We start from the raw sequence: 13562 nt of genomic DNA, 5'->3' as shown, positions 1-13562 counted from the left end.
CGCACACGTGCACATGCCTGCGCATGCGCGCACACACAAACACATCCAACTAAATCCATTCGTGCTGCTCTGTGTATGTGTTTAGGGCTGATCATTTGGGATTGCAGAACCTATTAGGGGGCTTGTTCCTGGGAACACTGATTCTCCCTCTTTCTCATTGGCCGTTGACTGATTGCCAGTAGCTCTTCATCTAGGGGCAGATTCTTGTGACAGCTCCTCCATCAACACTGGGATGTCAGCTGGTGTTGTCATCTTTCTGGTCATGTTTACTTGACCATATTTTTTGAGATTTCATGGGTACACAGTCCCTGTTATATACAGCAGACACTCTCTCACGGCAGAGCTCCTGGTCCTCTGGCCCTTACAATCTTCTGGCCCCTCTTTCATGACATCGCCAGCGCTTCAGAGTTGTGTTTTAGATGGATTAGTTGGGGTTGAGCAACACATAGTCGGATGTTCTCTGGATTTTGGAGCAGAAGTGGACTTCTGTGATGATCTCCACCTGCTGCTACAAAGAAGCCTCTGTGGCAAGGGGTGAGAGCTGCACTCATCTGTGAGTGGAAAGGTAAGTAGTTAGGATGCAGTTAGAAATCGTATCGGTTTAGGAAACTGGTTATTGTAGGCTTCCCTCTAGGGTCTAATACGTCATTGGCCATCAGTGTTGGCTAGCTTTATAGTATCAGGTATGAATTTCTTCCTATTGAGTAGGTCTTCCATCCAAGTAGACAGCTGTTGGCTGCCCCCAGAATATAAGGGCCATTATTGCACCCTTGGGGATGTCTTTGCTCCTGCTCACTGCTGTGGCTTCACAGTTGGGCAGACCTATCGATTACTTCCCTCCTTTGGCAAGTTGCACAACACCTTTTGGTACTAAGAAAGCCAGTCCACAGGGAAGAGCTTCCAAGCCAGTTCCAGCTCAACTCTTCTGTCTTATATCTGTGTGTGTGGTGTCTGCAGCTCAACTCTTCTGTCTTATATCTGTGTGTGTGGTGTCTGCAGCTCAACTCTTCTGTCTTATATCTGTGTGTGTGGTGTCTGCAGCAGTAGGGAGTCAACTCCTGGGAGGAAACCAAGAACAGCGCAGTAACCTATATTAGGGGAGTCTTTTCCCCTGTCCTGACCAATAGCTCAAAGGGAGGTTTCTATGCCTGGCACTGGGGATTTTATTAGAGAGTCTGTGGCTCTTGGAGGGAGCATCATTGATGGAGAAGAAACTCAAGGTAATAGGCTTGCTTAGGAGGCATCCAGTCACACAAGTACAATTTAGATATAGGAGCACTGCTTCCAAAACACCCCTCAAAAAAACTAGTATGCTAACCAGGCCTGTTAGAGATGAGTGACATTTAGAGTGCTAGGATATAAATATTTATTCACCAGGACTGACAGCCATTAGGCTCTTTGGTGGTTTGAGAGAAAATGCCCCTCATATGTTTGTAGATTTGAATGCCTTGTTAGCAGGGAGTGGCACGATTTGAAAGGATTAGGGGTGTGGTCTTGTTGGAATTGTGTCACTCAGGGTGGGCTTTGAGGTTTCAAAAGCCCAAGTCAGGCCCAGTGGCTTGCTCTTCCTGATGCCTACTGATCCCAGTGTGGACCTCTCAGATACTCCTCAGGCACCATGTCTGCCTGCACACTACCGTGCTCCCCACACCTTGATGACAATGGACTAAATTTATGAAGCTGTAAGCAGCCTCAGTTAAATGCTTTCTTTGATAAGAGTTGCAGTGGGCATGTGGTCTCTTCACAGCAATAGATCAGTGACTAGGATGTACCTGTAAGGGGATGCTCAAGGTGGGCAGTGCAGGGTGTACGCGTTACTAAATCCTGGCTCACTCTGCCAGGTGAGCAAGATGACCCTGGGTAACAACTGTTTGAGAAAGAACAACAGTGGTGTGCTTAAAATAATTCTGGCAATAGGTAATATCTTTGCTGTGTAAATCTCCTATCTGCCAAGCAGCCAGACTTGCAGTCTCCTGTCTCTGTTTGAATTATTTGAAGTGTAACCTGGGGTTGGGACCTGAAAGAGATTTAAGGATGGCAGCAAGTGCAAAACGCATAAGCCTAAGAAGCATGTAAGCTAGTAAAATCTTCTGTTGGGGGTCGACTCTGAGTTGGCCACTAGCTCCAGTCAGCTACACATTATTAAAGAGCTCTCTGGCATCTCTGGGAGTGTCGATTGATTTCTCACTGAGCAAGCATATTATTTCCATTATGCTACGACAGACAGGCCACTGCATCCTGGGGGCTGGCTGCCTGGGAGTGGCTTCTAAACAGGCCCTGCCTCAGCTACTAGTCTGGCAAGTTTACCAGTGCCTGGGAGGCTCAGGGTGGTTGACAGTGAAGTGATTGTGACAGTGTTGTCACCTCAGGGTAGCTGTCAAGATGAAATGAATGTGCAAAGGAAAAGCAGGGTACTGACAAGTTTTCTGGCACACAGTGCTCAGTTGAGGCTGGGTGGTATCTCAGATGTGTGAAAACGTGGGTCAAAAATGGAGACTGGCGCAGAAAACAGCCCAAGAGACAGAGATCAGGAAGCACAAGTAATCTTTCTTAATGCCATTGCTCTAAACTCTTTAAAGGGGGCACAGGAAAAACAACAACAGCAAGAACTGAATTCTGCTGGCCTCATGGAACATCAAAGGACAAGAGCCCGTTGCTAGATTATCCCATACTACAGACTTACACCTTTATGGCACCTCTTAGAACTAGATTGTTTGCTCTACTATCAAAAGCACAGCTACAACAAACATACTCCCTGGAATGTCTACACCCACAGGCATGATATCTGACTATTGTTGAATTAATCAATTAGTGTTTGGATAGATGAGTGAAGATATTTCATGCTGTCAAACTATTTTCTTAGGGCAATTTTCTGCATGTTAAACTTGGGGGTCAAGTGGTTTGACCCAACCGTATGCAAATTGCTTTGCAAAAATATTTTTCCAAATTACACAGCCTCCAGCGAAGCAAGAGTAGGCAAGCTCCACCCTAGCCCTGTCAGCACTGGGCTCTGTAATTTCCCCACCCCTCTGCCTGACAAGATTAGATCTGAATGAAGGCAGCCACTGCCCACGTGTATTTCCTTCAGGCTCTGGGGCTCCTCTGTACCCTTCAGGTTCAGAGGGCAATGGCTTTAGCTTTGCCAAACCTTTGTCCTAGAGGCTGGTTCTTTGTGAAGTCTCTTGGTTCTCTGCCTGACTCTGGCTGTCCTATATCCACACACTAGTTAATATAGATTCCATCTATAAAGAACTGTATTGATTCCTGATTCCTGGTGTTCTGGCCTCTGCTCCAGTAGCTGGCATTTTCAAAACCCTCTGCTGCTTACCTTTCCAGCCCACTGGTCTGTCTGAATACCAGAACCCTGACTTTGAGGACTTACACCTCTTCTCCAGTTGCTACAGCAGTGTTCTTCTATTGGCCCCCGTGCCTGATGGCTCCTCCCTTGTGGTATCTGGTTCTGGGAGTTGGCAGTATCATCTCTAGTCCCAAATCTGCCCCAATGTTGCCTGTTTGGCTTTAGTGCATCTCAGTGCTAGCCTGACATCAACCTGCCATTTTGTATGACCCACTAAAGTGTATTCAAAAGCACCTCACCCTGATGGTTCTAAAACTTGGTGTTCTCCAGTTCCTACGTCCTCAAAAACTCCTCTCCCTCCCATGTCTGCCCCCCTTCTCTGCCTCTGGGATTCTATTCGTCTTTCCTGGGCTTTTTCCAATATCATCATCTCTGCCAGGTCTTCTTGCTCTCAAGTAGAGAGACCACATTCCCATTCCATGTGCCCTTCTTCCTCTCTGCCCATTCTGCCAGACTCATATTGTGCTGTCTGTGCCTGTCTATGTCTGGGCATGTGACCATAAGTTCTTGTGGCTGGAACACATGGAGAGAGTCTCTTCTTTCCCCCAGCAGGCCGGGGACAGGAGGATGGCCAACAGGCTTTGCTGGATTGCTTGGTAGGTTAATATCTATAACCAAGTGTTTTCCAATAGCTCATGGTTATTTCAGCATTTCTTTGGTTGAAACACTAGCAGTCATCTCTCTCATGGAAAGTAATCCAGTTTCCCTCCCTAACAGTCATCAAGTGTCCTGAAAGGGTTGACAGCAGACATGTGGAATGACAAGGAGCACCAAGACCTTGTCATTGCCTCCAGTTAGACAACTTCCCATTATGAAAAAGAAAGGACCACACGATAAACAGCAAGAGCATCCATCAGCTTTCCCTCCACTCTCTTCTTCTGAGTCCACCAGGCCTTCTCACCACTCACTTCCTGTGTGTCGATCGGACCTTCCCACAACTCTCTTCCTGTGCATCCACCAAGCCTTCCCTCCACTCTCTTCCTGTGTGTCCACAGGCCTCCCCCAGTCTGTGTCCCCTCAGCACTCTAGGCCACGCTCACGTTGCTCTTACCAGGATATTCATTTCTCAGTATTACTTTTTCTTCTAACATCCCTACCCTGTCAGCTCCCACAACCCAAATGTCTGATTTTGTCAGGCTACTGAGAATTATGAGGGTGTCACACCATACAGAGACAGTGCCATATCCTAGAATTGTACCATACCCAGTCTTCATGAGACCTTGGCTCTGAAACTCTGTTATTCCTAAGCTCCACCCCCTTTGTGCTCACTTTCCTGCCCCTCCTCCCTGCCTTGGCAAGTGTGGTGGTTTGAATGTGCTTGGTCCATGGAAGGGCCTGATTAGGAGTAGGCCTGGCCTTGTTGGAGGAAGTGTGTCACTGTGGGTGTGGGTGTTGAGACCCTCATCCTAGCTGTCGAAAGTCAGTCTTCTCCTGTTTGCCTTCAGGACAAGGTATCGAACTCTCAGTTCCTCTAGCCCCAGGTCTGCCTGGATGCTGCCATGCTCCCACCTTGATGATAATGGACTGAACCTCTGAACAGGTAAGCCAATCCCAAATAAATGTTGTCTTTATTTGAGTTGCCTTGGTCATGGTGTCTGTTCCCAGCTGTAAAACCCTAAGACGGTAAGTCAAGTGACTCCTTCAGGAGGGAAGAAATAACCCCTCCTGTTGTCCAGGCCCTTCCTCTCCGCCTTCCTTCTCTACAGGACGGCTCCTCTGTGTTCTGCCTCTACTTGCTGCTTTCCAACCCCGTCAGCTCCATCCTTTCCACCTTTTCCAAGACTTACTTTTTGTGTGAAGAAGAGTCAAGAGCATCCACCTCACTGCCAATTTATAAAGAATAACCCTTTACCTTAGTCCCACAAGCCAGCCATCCCTGCCTCTTTTTTCATTCACTGCTGTACTCACAAAATAACCCTCTCCCTCTGGAAGGCGTTCCCTCCCCCTCAGGCCACAGAGTTTACTCAGGTGGCAGCCTCCCAACCCTTCAGGTTTAGTTTCCACAGCTCCACTCTTTGCCTCAAAACTTCTCAGTGATTTATGACGCCCTCCCAGTGACAAAATCCTGCCTTGGGTGATCCCACGCCTGCCGGTCTTCTCCACACACTGATAGTGTTGCCTGTTTTTTAATACCCCTTCGTGTGCCTACAAAATTCTCATTCTCATCCTGATGGCTCCCCTGCACCTCCTTTTCCTGTCTCCACACATTCTGGTACTACTTAAAAACTAGTAACCACTACAACTGGTCTTGCTCTCCCTCCCTCCTCTCTTCCCCTAAGCCCATGTGTAGACTAGTGATTCTTCCATCCCTGTCCCCTCCTGTTTTCTCTTTAGTCCCTGCCACCCCCCCCCATAGCATTCCTTACAACCCTCAGCATTTAGACAGTCAACGAAGAACCAAGTGTCATGAGACCACGAAGCCTCTGACATCAGGTACCCAACCCAACTGGACCAATTCGCAAGACTGAGAGTGTCTCATTGGAGTTATCCCTAAACACGCTCTCCCTCCAAATAGACCACCCCACCCTGAAACACTTTAATCCACTCTATCCTCACGGCCACTGTCTGTATTATTACAATCTGGAGGGAGGGACATCTGGGTTTCTTGCAAATTTCTTCTGCTGAATTCACAAAATCATTTATTAGAGTAAAAAGTACCCTTGTGCTTAGAAACTCTTGAGCTAATGCCCTGCCCTGTACTCTGCTGTACACCCAGTCCGCCCACGTTTGGATGTCTTTAGAGAAGAGATGCAGCCTTCTCTGAATCCACCGACCTCCACGAAAGCCCCTCTTTTATCACCTCCTATGTAGTTTCGCGATGATTTATTTAAACAGCACTCTTCCACCGGGCTGTGAGCGCCTCAGAGACAGACAGCCCGTCTGGTTCACCTTCTATTTTTATCTCCTGGCACAGAGGCGGCCGTAGTCCTCGGGAACATTCCACCTGCTGTCTCCCATGCTTCCCACTCTCCACACTACCCCTCTGGTCAGCATTTCTCCAAGCCCCTGCATGTCAAGGAGACCAATGGCCTTTACATTTTTTAAACAGAGGAATTAAGTTTCTAGAGCTCCTCTTGGCTGCTCAATCAGCAGCTTGGGGCATAGGAGGTCACATACTCCCTTCTTGAAATGCTTTCTCGTGGTTCCTGGAACTACCCTCTCTGGTTCCTCATTCATACCGTTATCTGCTCTCACCCTCCTCCAATGCTTCTTCTCTCCCTGACCTTCATTCATTAGCTTCTTCCAGGCACTCTCTTCCCTGTCTTCACTCCATGCCTTAGAAACTCACGCCATGAAATCCATTCACAGAATGAAGTCTCCAAACTTCATATCTGTAGCTTAGAACTCAGCTACAGCCAGTCCCTCTAGGGAGAGCCATCATGCACCCTCACTCTCGAGGGCCACTGTGCCCCTTCTTCAGTGAAACAGAGCACCCTATGCTTGTACTGGTCAGGTTGTGTCTTTTCTCACTGTAGACCACATAGGAGAGTGGCATCCAATGCGGCCCCTGGAGCCTGATACCTGCCCCCCAGCACCCACTGAACTGCACCGACTGTATGGGTCTCATTCCCTGGTTCCTTGTCTTTACCTTTGCTTCCAGGTATACAGTGGAAAGCCTGAATATGGGGAAACAGAGGCAGCCCAAAGGCCAAAAGCCAGAGGCCAGTGAAGGAAGAAGACAGTGGGGCAGGCGTTGCTCAAAGACAAAACCCTGGCCTGTTGGGTTATGCCCACCCCTTCAGGGCATCTGGGCTCCATAATTCTGCTCTTGGCAGCAATGAATTGATATCTAATCAATTCACTCACAGGGGCTCATTATCACTCTAAACCAATTAGCAGAAATGCTTCTGTCTCAACAATAACAAAATTCAACCTATTAATTACAATCATCATATGGGGTATAAATTTTATGATTGCTAAATGCAATATAAACTTCACAGCAATTGACTGGCTTATTTTTTTAACTTAACAATTTAAAACGTGCAAGTAAGAATATCACATTCCAGCTGGGTGGTGGTGGCACACACCTTTAATCCTAGTATGTGGGAGGTAGAGGCAAACAGATCTCTGCGTTTGAGGCCAGCCTGGTCTACAGAGCAAGGTACAGGACAGTCAGGGTCTCACAGAGAAACCCTGTCTCAAACAAAACAAAACAAAACAAACAGACAGACAAAGCCAGGCCTGGGTTAGGAGTTTTTCTAAGACCATATTTCAGTGAGTTGACAAATGCCAACTCTAACTGTTTATCAGTTCATGAGGCCTCACTGGCTTTGGGTGTAGCTATTATTGAGTGTGACAGTTGAATGATTTAATTGAACTCATCTGAAACTGGAAACTGAGAAGCTGAACTTGGGTTTAGAGTTTGCCTGAAACTACATACCCCACCCCCACCCCCACCCCCATCCCTGGGTCCTCTATGCAGCACTTTAATCTGTTTTTATTAAAGATCAGTGGGGCATCAGGCCACAGTCTTTTTTTTTTTTTTAAGAAACTAAAGCTGGGGAGATAGGTCAGTGTGTGTGGCATTTGCTAAGCAGGTACCAGAGCTTGATCATCAGTCTTAGTCCCATCGAGGTGAAGACTGTCAGGTCCCGGGGCTCACTGGGCAACCAGCCTAAGCTGCTTGAGTTCCAGATGTGTGGGAAATCACACCTCAAAACATCAGGTGGATAGCTCCAAAGGAATGACACCTAATCTCTGGCTCCCATGTTCATGCACTCAACACATGTGAACACACACACACACACACACACACACACGTTTTTAAAAAGGGATAGGAATATAGCTCAGAGCATTCGCCCATCATGCATAAATGTCTGGGTTTTACAGCACAGTGCACTCTCCCCCCAAAAGTCACTGTAATAATAACTGAGACATCATCCCTGTCCAGGGAGGCCCTGGGGACAGGACCTCCTGGTGCTTCTTGCACAGTGCTCCAGCTCTGACTGTGCCATCCAGTGTTCTCATACAACCACCAGCAGCCGCCACCGCAACCCATGAGCGCCTTTCTCCAGTGCCCAGACCTAAGTCTTTGAACAGAAGAGCCTTGTCCTGAATAGCCACGACAGTAACATCCCATTCTCACTATGACAGAACTGCCAACTATTCTCTTTCTGCCTTCCACAACCAGCCCCAAAGATCCCTCCCCAGAGTGGCTACAAAACCCCACAACACTGAACGGTTTAGGAAAGTGAAAACGGCTAGCTCAGCCTCCTCTGTTATCTCTGAACTTCTCTGAATCCCTCCCGCAGCCAGACCCCAGCACAGCTCCCCTGCTAGTTTCCCTGTTTCCCAGGGCATACCCTCAGTCTCAGATGCATACCCTATCCTGACATGAGAGCAAAGAGCATTTGAGAAAAGTCTTCCTATCATGGAAGAATGATAAAACCAGAAAGAAATACCTTTCTTTCGGAGCTTGGGGGCTCTCTTCCTGACGTCCCAGCAAAAGAGCAGCGCCAAGGTGGGAAAGCCACAACCCAGTTCCCAGTGCGGCATCCTGGGGACATGAGGCATGGCTGCTGAGCCCTCTGCCTCTGAGGAGCCAGTCTGGCCTCTCCTGCACTGCAAGAGCTAACTGTCCTCGCTGGCTTCCAGATCAGCACAGGCTTGCAAAGGCTGCTCAGGTTCTGAGTCCTGGGAGGAATCCCAGGGATGTGTCAGCACCTGCCCGGCCCTTTCCCAACACTCCTCCCTACTCACCTTTACACACAAGAGGCTCCCTTGGCTTTCAGAGAGTAAACATAAAGCTGTCAGAGCACAATAAAAATAAGTGCCTCCTTTTACTTAGCAGCTAATTGTCAGCCGCCATTCAGGGGACAGCTATGAGGTGGGCTAAAAGAAAGAGAGAAAGGAAGAAAATCCCACACGCCAGCGTTTACCAGCATTGCACCGTATATCAAACTGTCTGGCAGGAACACAGAACGGCACTTAGCCTTTATGAAGCCAGCCCACCCTCTCCTGGAAAGGCTTTCAGATGCAGGCAAGGCTCAGTCAGGGTCTTCTGAGACAATGATCTCAGAGGTAGGCTGGTGGGCGAAGCGAGCCAGCTCCCGCCCCTCCTGTCAGGAAGATGGAGCAGACCTGCAACTGACCCCAGCACCCTAGAACCCTCGCAGAGATTCAGGCAAGGACAGCCTTGCCAGGGAGGGCCTGGGGCAGTCGGTCTCACACTGCCAACCAAGCATCCATCCGTCTGTCATTCCCCAGGCAGGAATCGGGACTCCTCTTTGACACCACCTTCTCCTGCCATGTGGAATTCACACCCACTTCCTGGCAGTGTCACCTCTAGAAGGCTGTGTAGGCCTGTTTGATTCTCCCAGCTCCGTGGCCTTCTTCCTGTATAAGCTCCCACCTGCCCACTCTTGCCTGGATGCTGGCTCCAGTTTCATTTCTGGTCTACTGCTGCCTTCTCTGTAACTGGCTGCCTCCAGCCCAGCCTGTGATGCACACAGCCACTACAGTGATCTTTCCCACCTTCTTGCTTGAAACTTTCTCCTGAATGGCTACCCGTTGCTCCTAGTAACCACCACTAGTTGCCTCTTCCACTACCCTCGCCCCACCCTCACACTCACCTTTCTGTCTCAAGACTTTTTTGCAGCAGCCGCTGTCCCCTCCCACACAGACACCAGTCTGCTTCCCACTTCTCTGTCAGGTTCACCTCCCCTGACCATTTGGGGCTTGGTGAATCATTTCTCATCCAGGGAAGCCTTCCTCAACCTTCTTCACAAAGATTTACTTTGTTTCATGTATTTTTCTTCAGTAATAATTTTCATTTCTATCTTATGAGGGGCTATCTCAGGTGTGAGCAATCACATACGGCTTCATAGTGTTTTTCAAAGTTATAATTTTATATTGTAACTTTGGGCTTTAAAAGTTAATTTTTGTGTCTCTTAATAAAGTGTAAGTTTCTTGAGAGAATGATTCCTCCGTAGGGAAGACCACTGGATCTTTCTCCCTAGTGCTGGCATGTGATCAATGAAGAATTTTAGAGTAAATGAATAAATATGTGTCTTGCTTATATTTAGGAGCTGGGGAAAGGGGAGATGAAATATTTAGTAGAAATAAATAAGAATTATCAGGCTTAGCTCGAAAGACTAGCTAGGTCGCACAGAAGAGTGTTTGGCAAGTACCCCACATCCCACACGTTGTTGCCCTGAGCTATGGATTGTGAAATCCTGTTCTGAAGTATGAAAAAAAATACCAAAAGGCCAGAGGAAGAAAAATTCCTTGAGACTCATAATAAGTACATATTTACATGGCATAAGCCTTGGGTTGGCAAATTTACAAAGGCACTTAAACAAAGGAGCTGAACCCTGTCTCCAAACTGGAACAGCAGAGCGAAGGATGAAACTTTACACACAACACAACTCCTGTGCCCTGAAGCCATGGAGCAAGCATCCCAAGGGAAGGAATAACAGTCAGCAGAGACCCCATCTGCAGCCAGGACTGCCTGTTCCCAGGCCACAGAAACCAGAGTTCCACCGTGAGGCTCTGAGGGTCTGATCTCCATGCTGAGAGGGGAGGAGTCAGGGGGATGCAGGTACACACACGCACGCGTGCACGCACACATACCCACGCACGCATACACACATAGGCGCACACAAGCATGCACGCACACACACACATGCACACGCACACGCACACACACATGCACACGAGCACACTGGAAGTGTGGCCTGGGATAAGCTGTCAGAAGTTAATGACTCTGTTCTCTTTTCTTGCTTAACTTTGCAAGACTTTGAAATTGCATTCTCAGCATCCAGGATACCGCTGCTCTGGCCTGTCCATCCAGCTGGTCCTCTATAAACCAGACCTGCTGAAAAGCCACCAAGCAGCTGCTCCCTGAGGAGACAAGAGGACCATGCAGAGCTTGTCAGAAAGGAGGAACACCTAAGAAGCCAGGAGACCTGGAGGCCAGAAAACGGTGTCAGTTCTGCCCAGAGTGGCTTCTCCTGTTTAACACTGGCACTCAGGTGGGCTACAAGTGTATCAGGACGTCCTACTGTGGAAGGTCAAACTTTTCATGTCCAGCTATCATTCTGGCTGGTTCCCATGTGTTCATTGGATTTTTCTAAGAAAAGAACTTCAGCAAGGCTTGCTCTTGATAAGCACAGTGGGGAATAATTCTAGAAGTAACAACTCACTTTACTGAGCCCTTTCTTGACTAGACATTAGCCAATGGCAAGAATAGCCTGGGAGAGTGACCCAGGGTGACTCTGCTGTGGAGGGCCTCTTCCTTAACCAGGTCATTTAACACAAGTCACTTACCATTTCAATACACACACACACACACACATACACACACACACACACACACACACACACACACACACACTTCTTGACATATAGATTGAAGATTTTATCCCAGTGAGGGAAGACTATGAACTAAAAAAAAAATTTAATAAGTTAGAAAGGATTTGTATGATGAAGAGAAAATAAATAACAGAAGACTAGGAAGGGCCGAAAAAGGTGAAGAAATCTACTAATGTTAAACAGAATGACCAGGAGGGGAATTATTGAGGTGATTGTTAAGCAAAAACCTAAAGAAAAACAAACAAGCAAAAACCAAAACACACACACACGTGATCAAGCCATGCAGAGGACTCTAAACAGAGCATAATGTGCAAGAGCCCTAAGGCAGGAGCATGCCTACGGTGTATGCGGAGACTGATGATGGTACAGATGATGCTGCTGGAGTGGTACAGGAATAAAAGAAGGGTCTAGAAAACAAGGACAAAGAGCTAACTAAGAGAACATTGTGCATTGTGAACCAGTATAAAGCTTTTTTTTCCTCCAAAGATTTTTTTTTTTTTTTACTTTGAGAAGGGGAGGGAAGGGAAGGAAAGGGTTGAACAGAGGGGCCTTGATAAGACAGCTGTCAGCAGGCTGGCTCTGAGGAAGTGACATCAATGGGGGCGTGGGTGAGCAGGGATAAGTCTTTCTTGACCAGGCAGAGGGGTGAAGGTAATGAGAGATGGGTCAAGACAGACGTGGGAAATGTAGAGCTGCCCTCGGGTTGGAAGGAGGGCAACGTGTCTTGATGATGTCACTGTTTTCAGGAGAACATCTGAACTGACCAGGTTGCAGTTCACTGATGGTGCTGTGAGGCCCATGGCAGTCCCTGTCCTTGGTGTATCTACCCAGCAACCCTTTCTGCTCCTTAACATCACTAAGCGTGATTTCTATTCTGCATTAAGACAATCCTTGGAATGGCTCAACAAGATCCTATGATGGAGAAGAGAGGGATAGCACAGCAGTTAAGAGGGCAATTGTTCTTGCAGAGTGTGAATGTATGGCTCCAACATCCATGGGTGCCCACTGCCCATAGCTACTACAGCTCCTGGAGATCTGATACCCTTTTCTGACCTCCACAAGTGCCACACGTATACACATACACACACACACACACACACACACACACTAAAAATTAACCTTTAAAAGAATTTTATAGTAACATAGAATAATTAAGTTATAAGGCATATAAAGTTTTATGTATTCTACATTTATCTTTCAGGAAAAAATATGTACATGCAACCATGGCTGGAACAAAAAAGCACTAAAATAATTCAAATGGCTAATTTTTTTTCAATTTTACATAAAATTATTTTGGTGTTCTTATAATTTCTGAAAGAAACTGTTGGGAAATCACATCAATATTTAACCATGAATGCTCCCATAAGTGAGCTCTAAAATAAGAGACAATATCAATAATTAATTACATATTTATAGTTTTCCTGGAGTCAACACAAGTAGTTCATTTTTCTAAAATGTTTGGAAAGTGGTATTTTGTGAACTTATCCATTTGAGCTATTTTATGTGTTTATAAAATGAAGAGAATGTGCTAAATTCACTTGTGTTGATTTCACATATATTCTGCATCAGGATTTTGTTGGTTGTAGTCAAGCCATTGCCAACTGTGAAAATATTGCTAGACTGCTCACTCAAACACCTTGCACGTCCTGGAAAGACCTAATGCAGAATTTACCCCCACATCTGTAAGACCAGCAGAGGCCCCTATCCCCACCCCAGAGGGCAGCTGTCCTTCTGTCCTGACCAGACTTGGTTGCAAACCTTGTCATTAGCCCTCTTGGGTACGGAATGGATAGACTCGTGGTGCAGTAAGAGTTACCGCCACCAGGGACCCAGAGCAGCTAGCCCAAGCTGTTCATCTCAAAGAGAGTGCTTTGGCCAAAGTGGAGAAAGC

The 13562-nt window shown here is 47.2% G+C and overlaps 1 protein-coding gene across 3 annotated transcripts in view; it reads right to left on the bottom strand.

Moving 5' to 3' along the window:
* Positions 1 to 13562, bottom strand: part of Arhgap25 (Rho GTPase activating protein 25) — a 76773-nt gene that overhangs the window by 17926 nt on the left and 45285 nt on the right. The window contains exon 1 of one of the 3 annotated variants that reach the window (XM_029478223.2): positions 8761 to 8869. The exons of the other annotated variants lie outside the window; for them this stretch is intronic. Within the exon in view, the coding sequence (XP_029334083.2) occupies positions 8761 to 8854 (94 nt within the window). The 5' untranslated portion in view covers positions 8855 to 8869. Of the gene's footprint in view, positions 1 to 8760; positions 8870 to 13562 lie in introns of those variants that run through there. 3 annotated transcript variants of the gene reach the window in all.

The sequence above is a fragment of the Mus caroli genome, unplaced genomic scaffold, assembly GCF_978045245.1.
Source record: "Mus caroli unplaced genomic scaffold, Mus_caroli_1 scaffold_7, whole genome shotgun sequence".
Taxonomy (NCBI): domain Eukaryota; kingdom Metazoa; phylum Chordata; class Mammalia; order Rodentia; family Muridae; genus Mus; species Mus caroli.
This window is presented reverse-complemented; position numbering and strand designations above follow the sequence as displayed.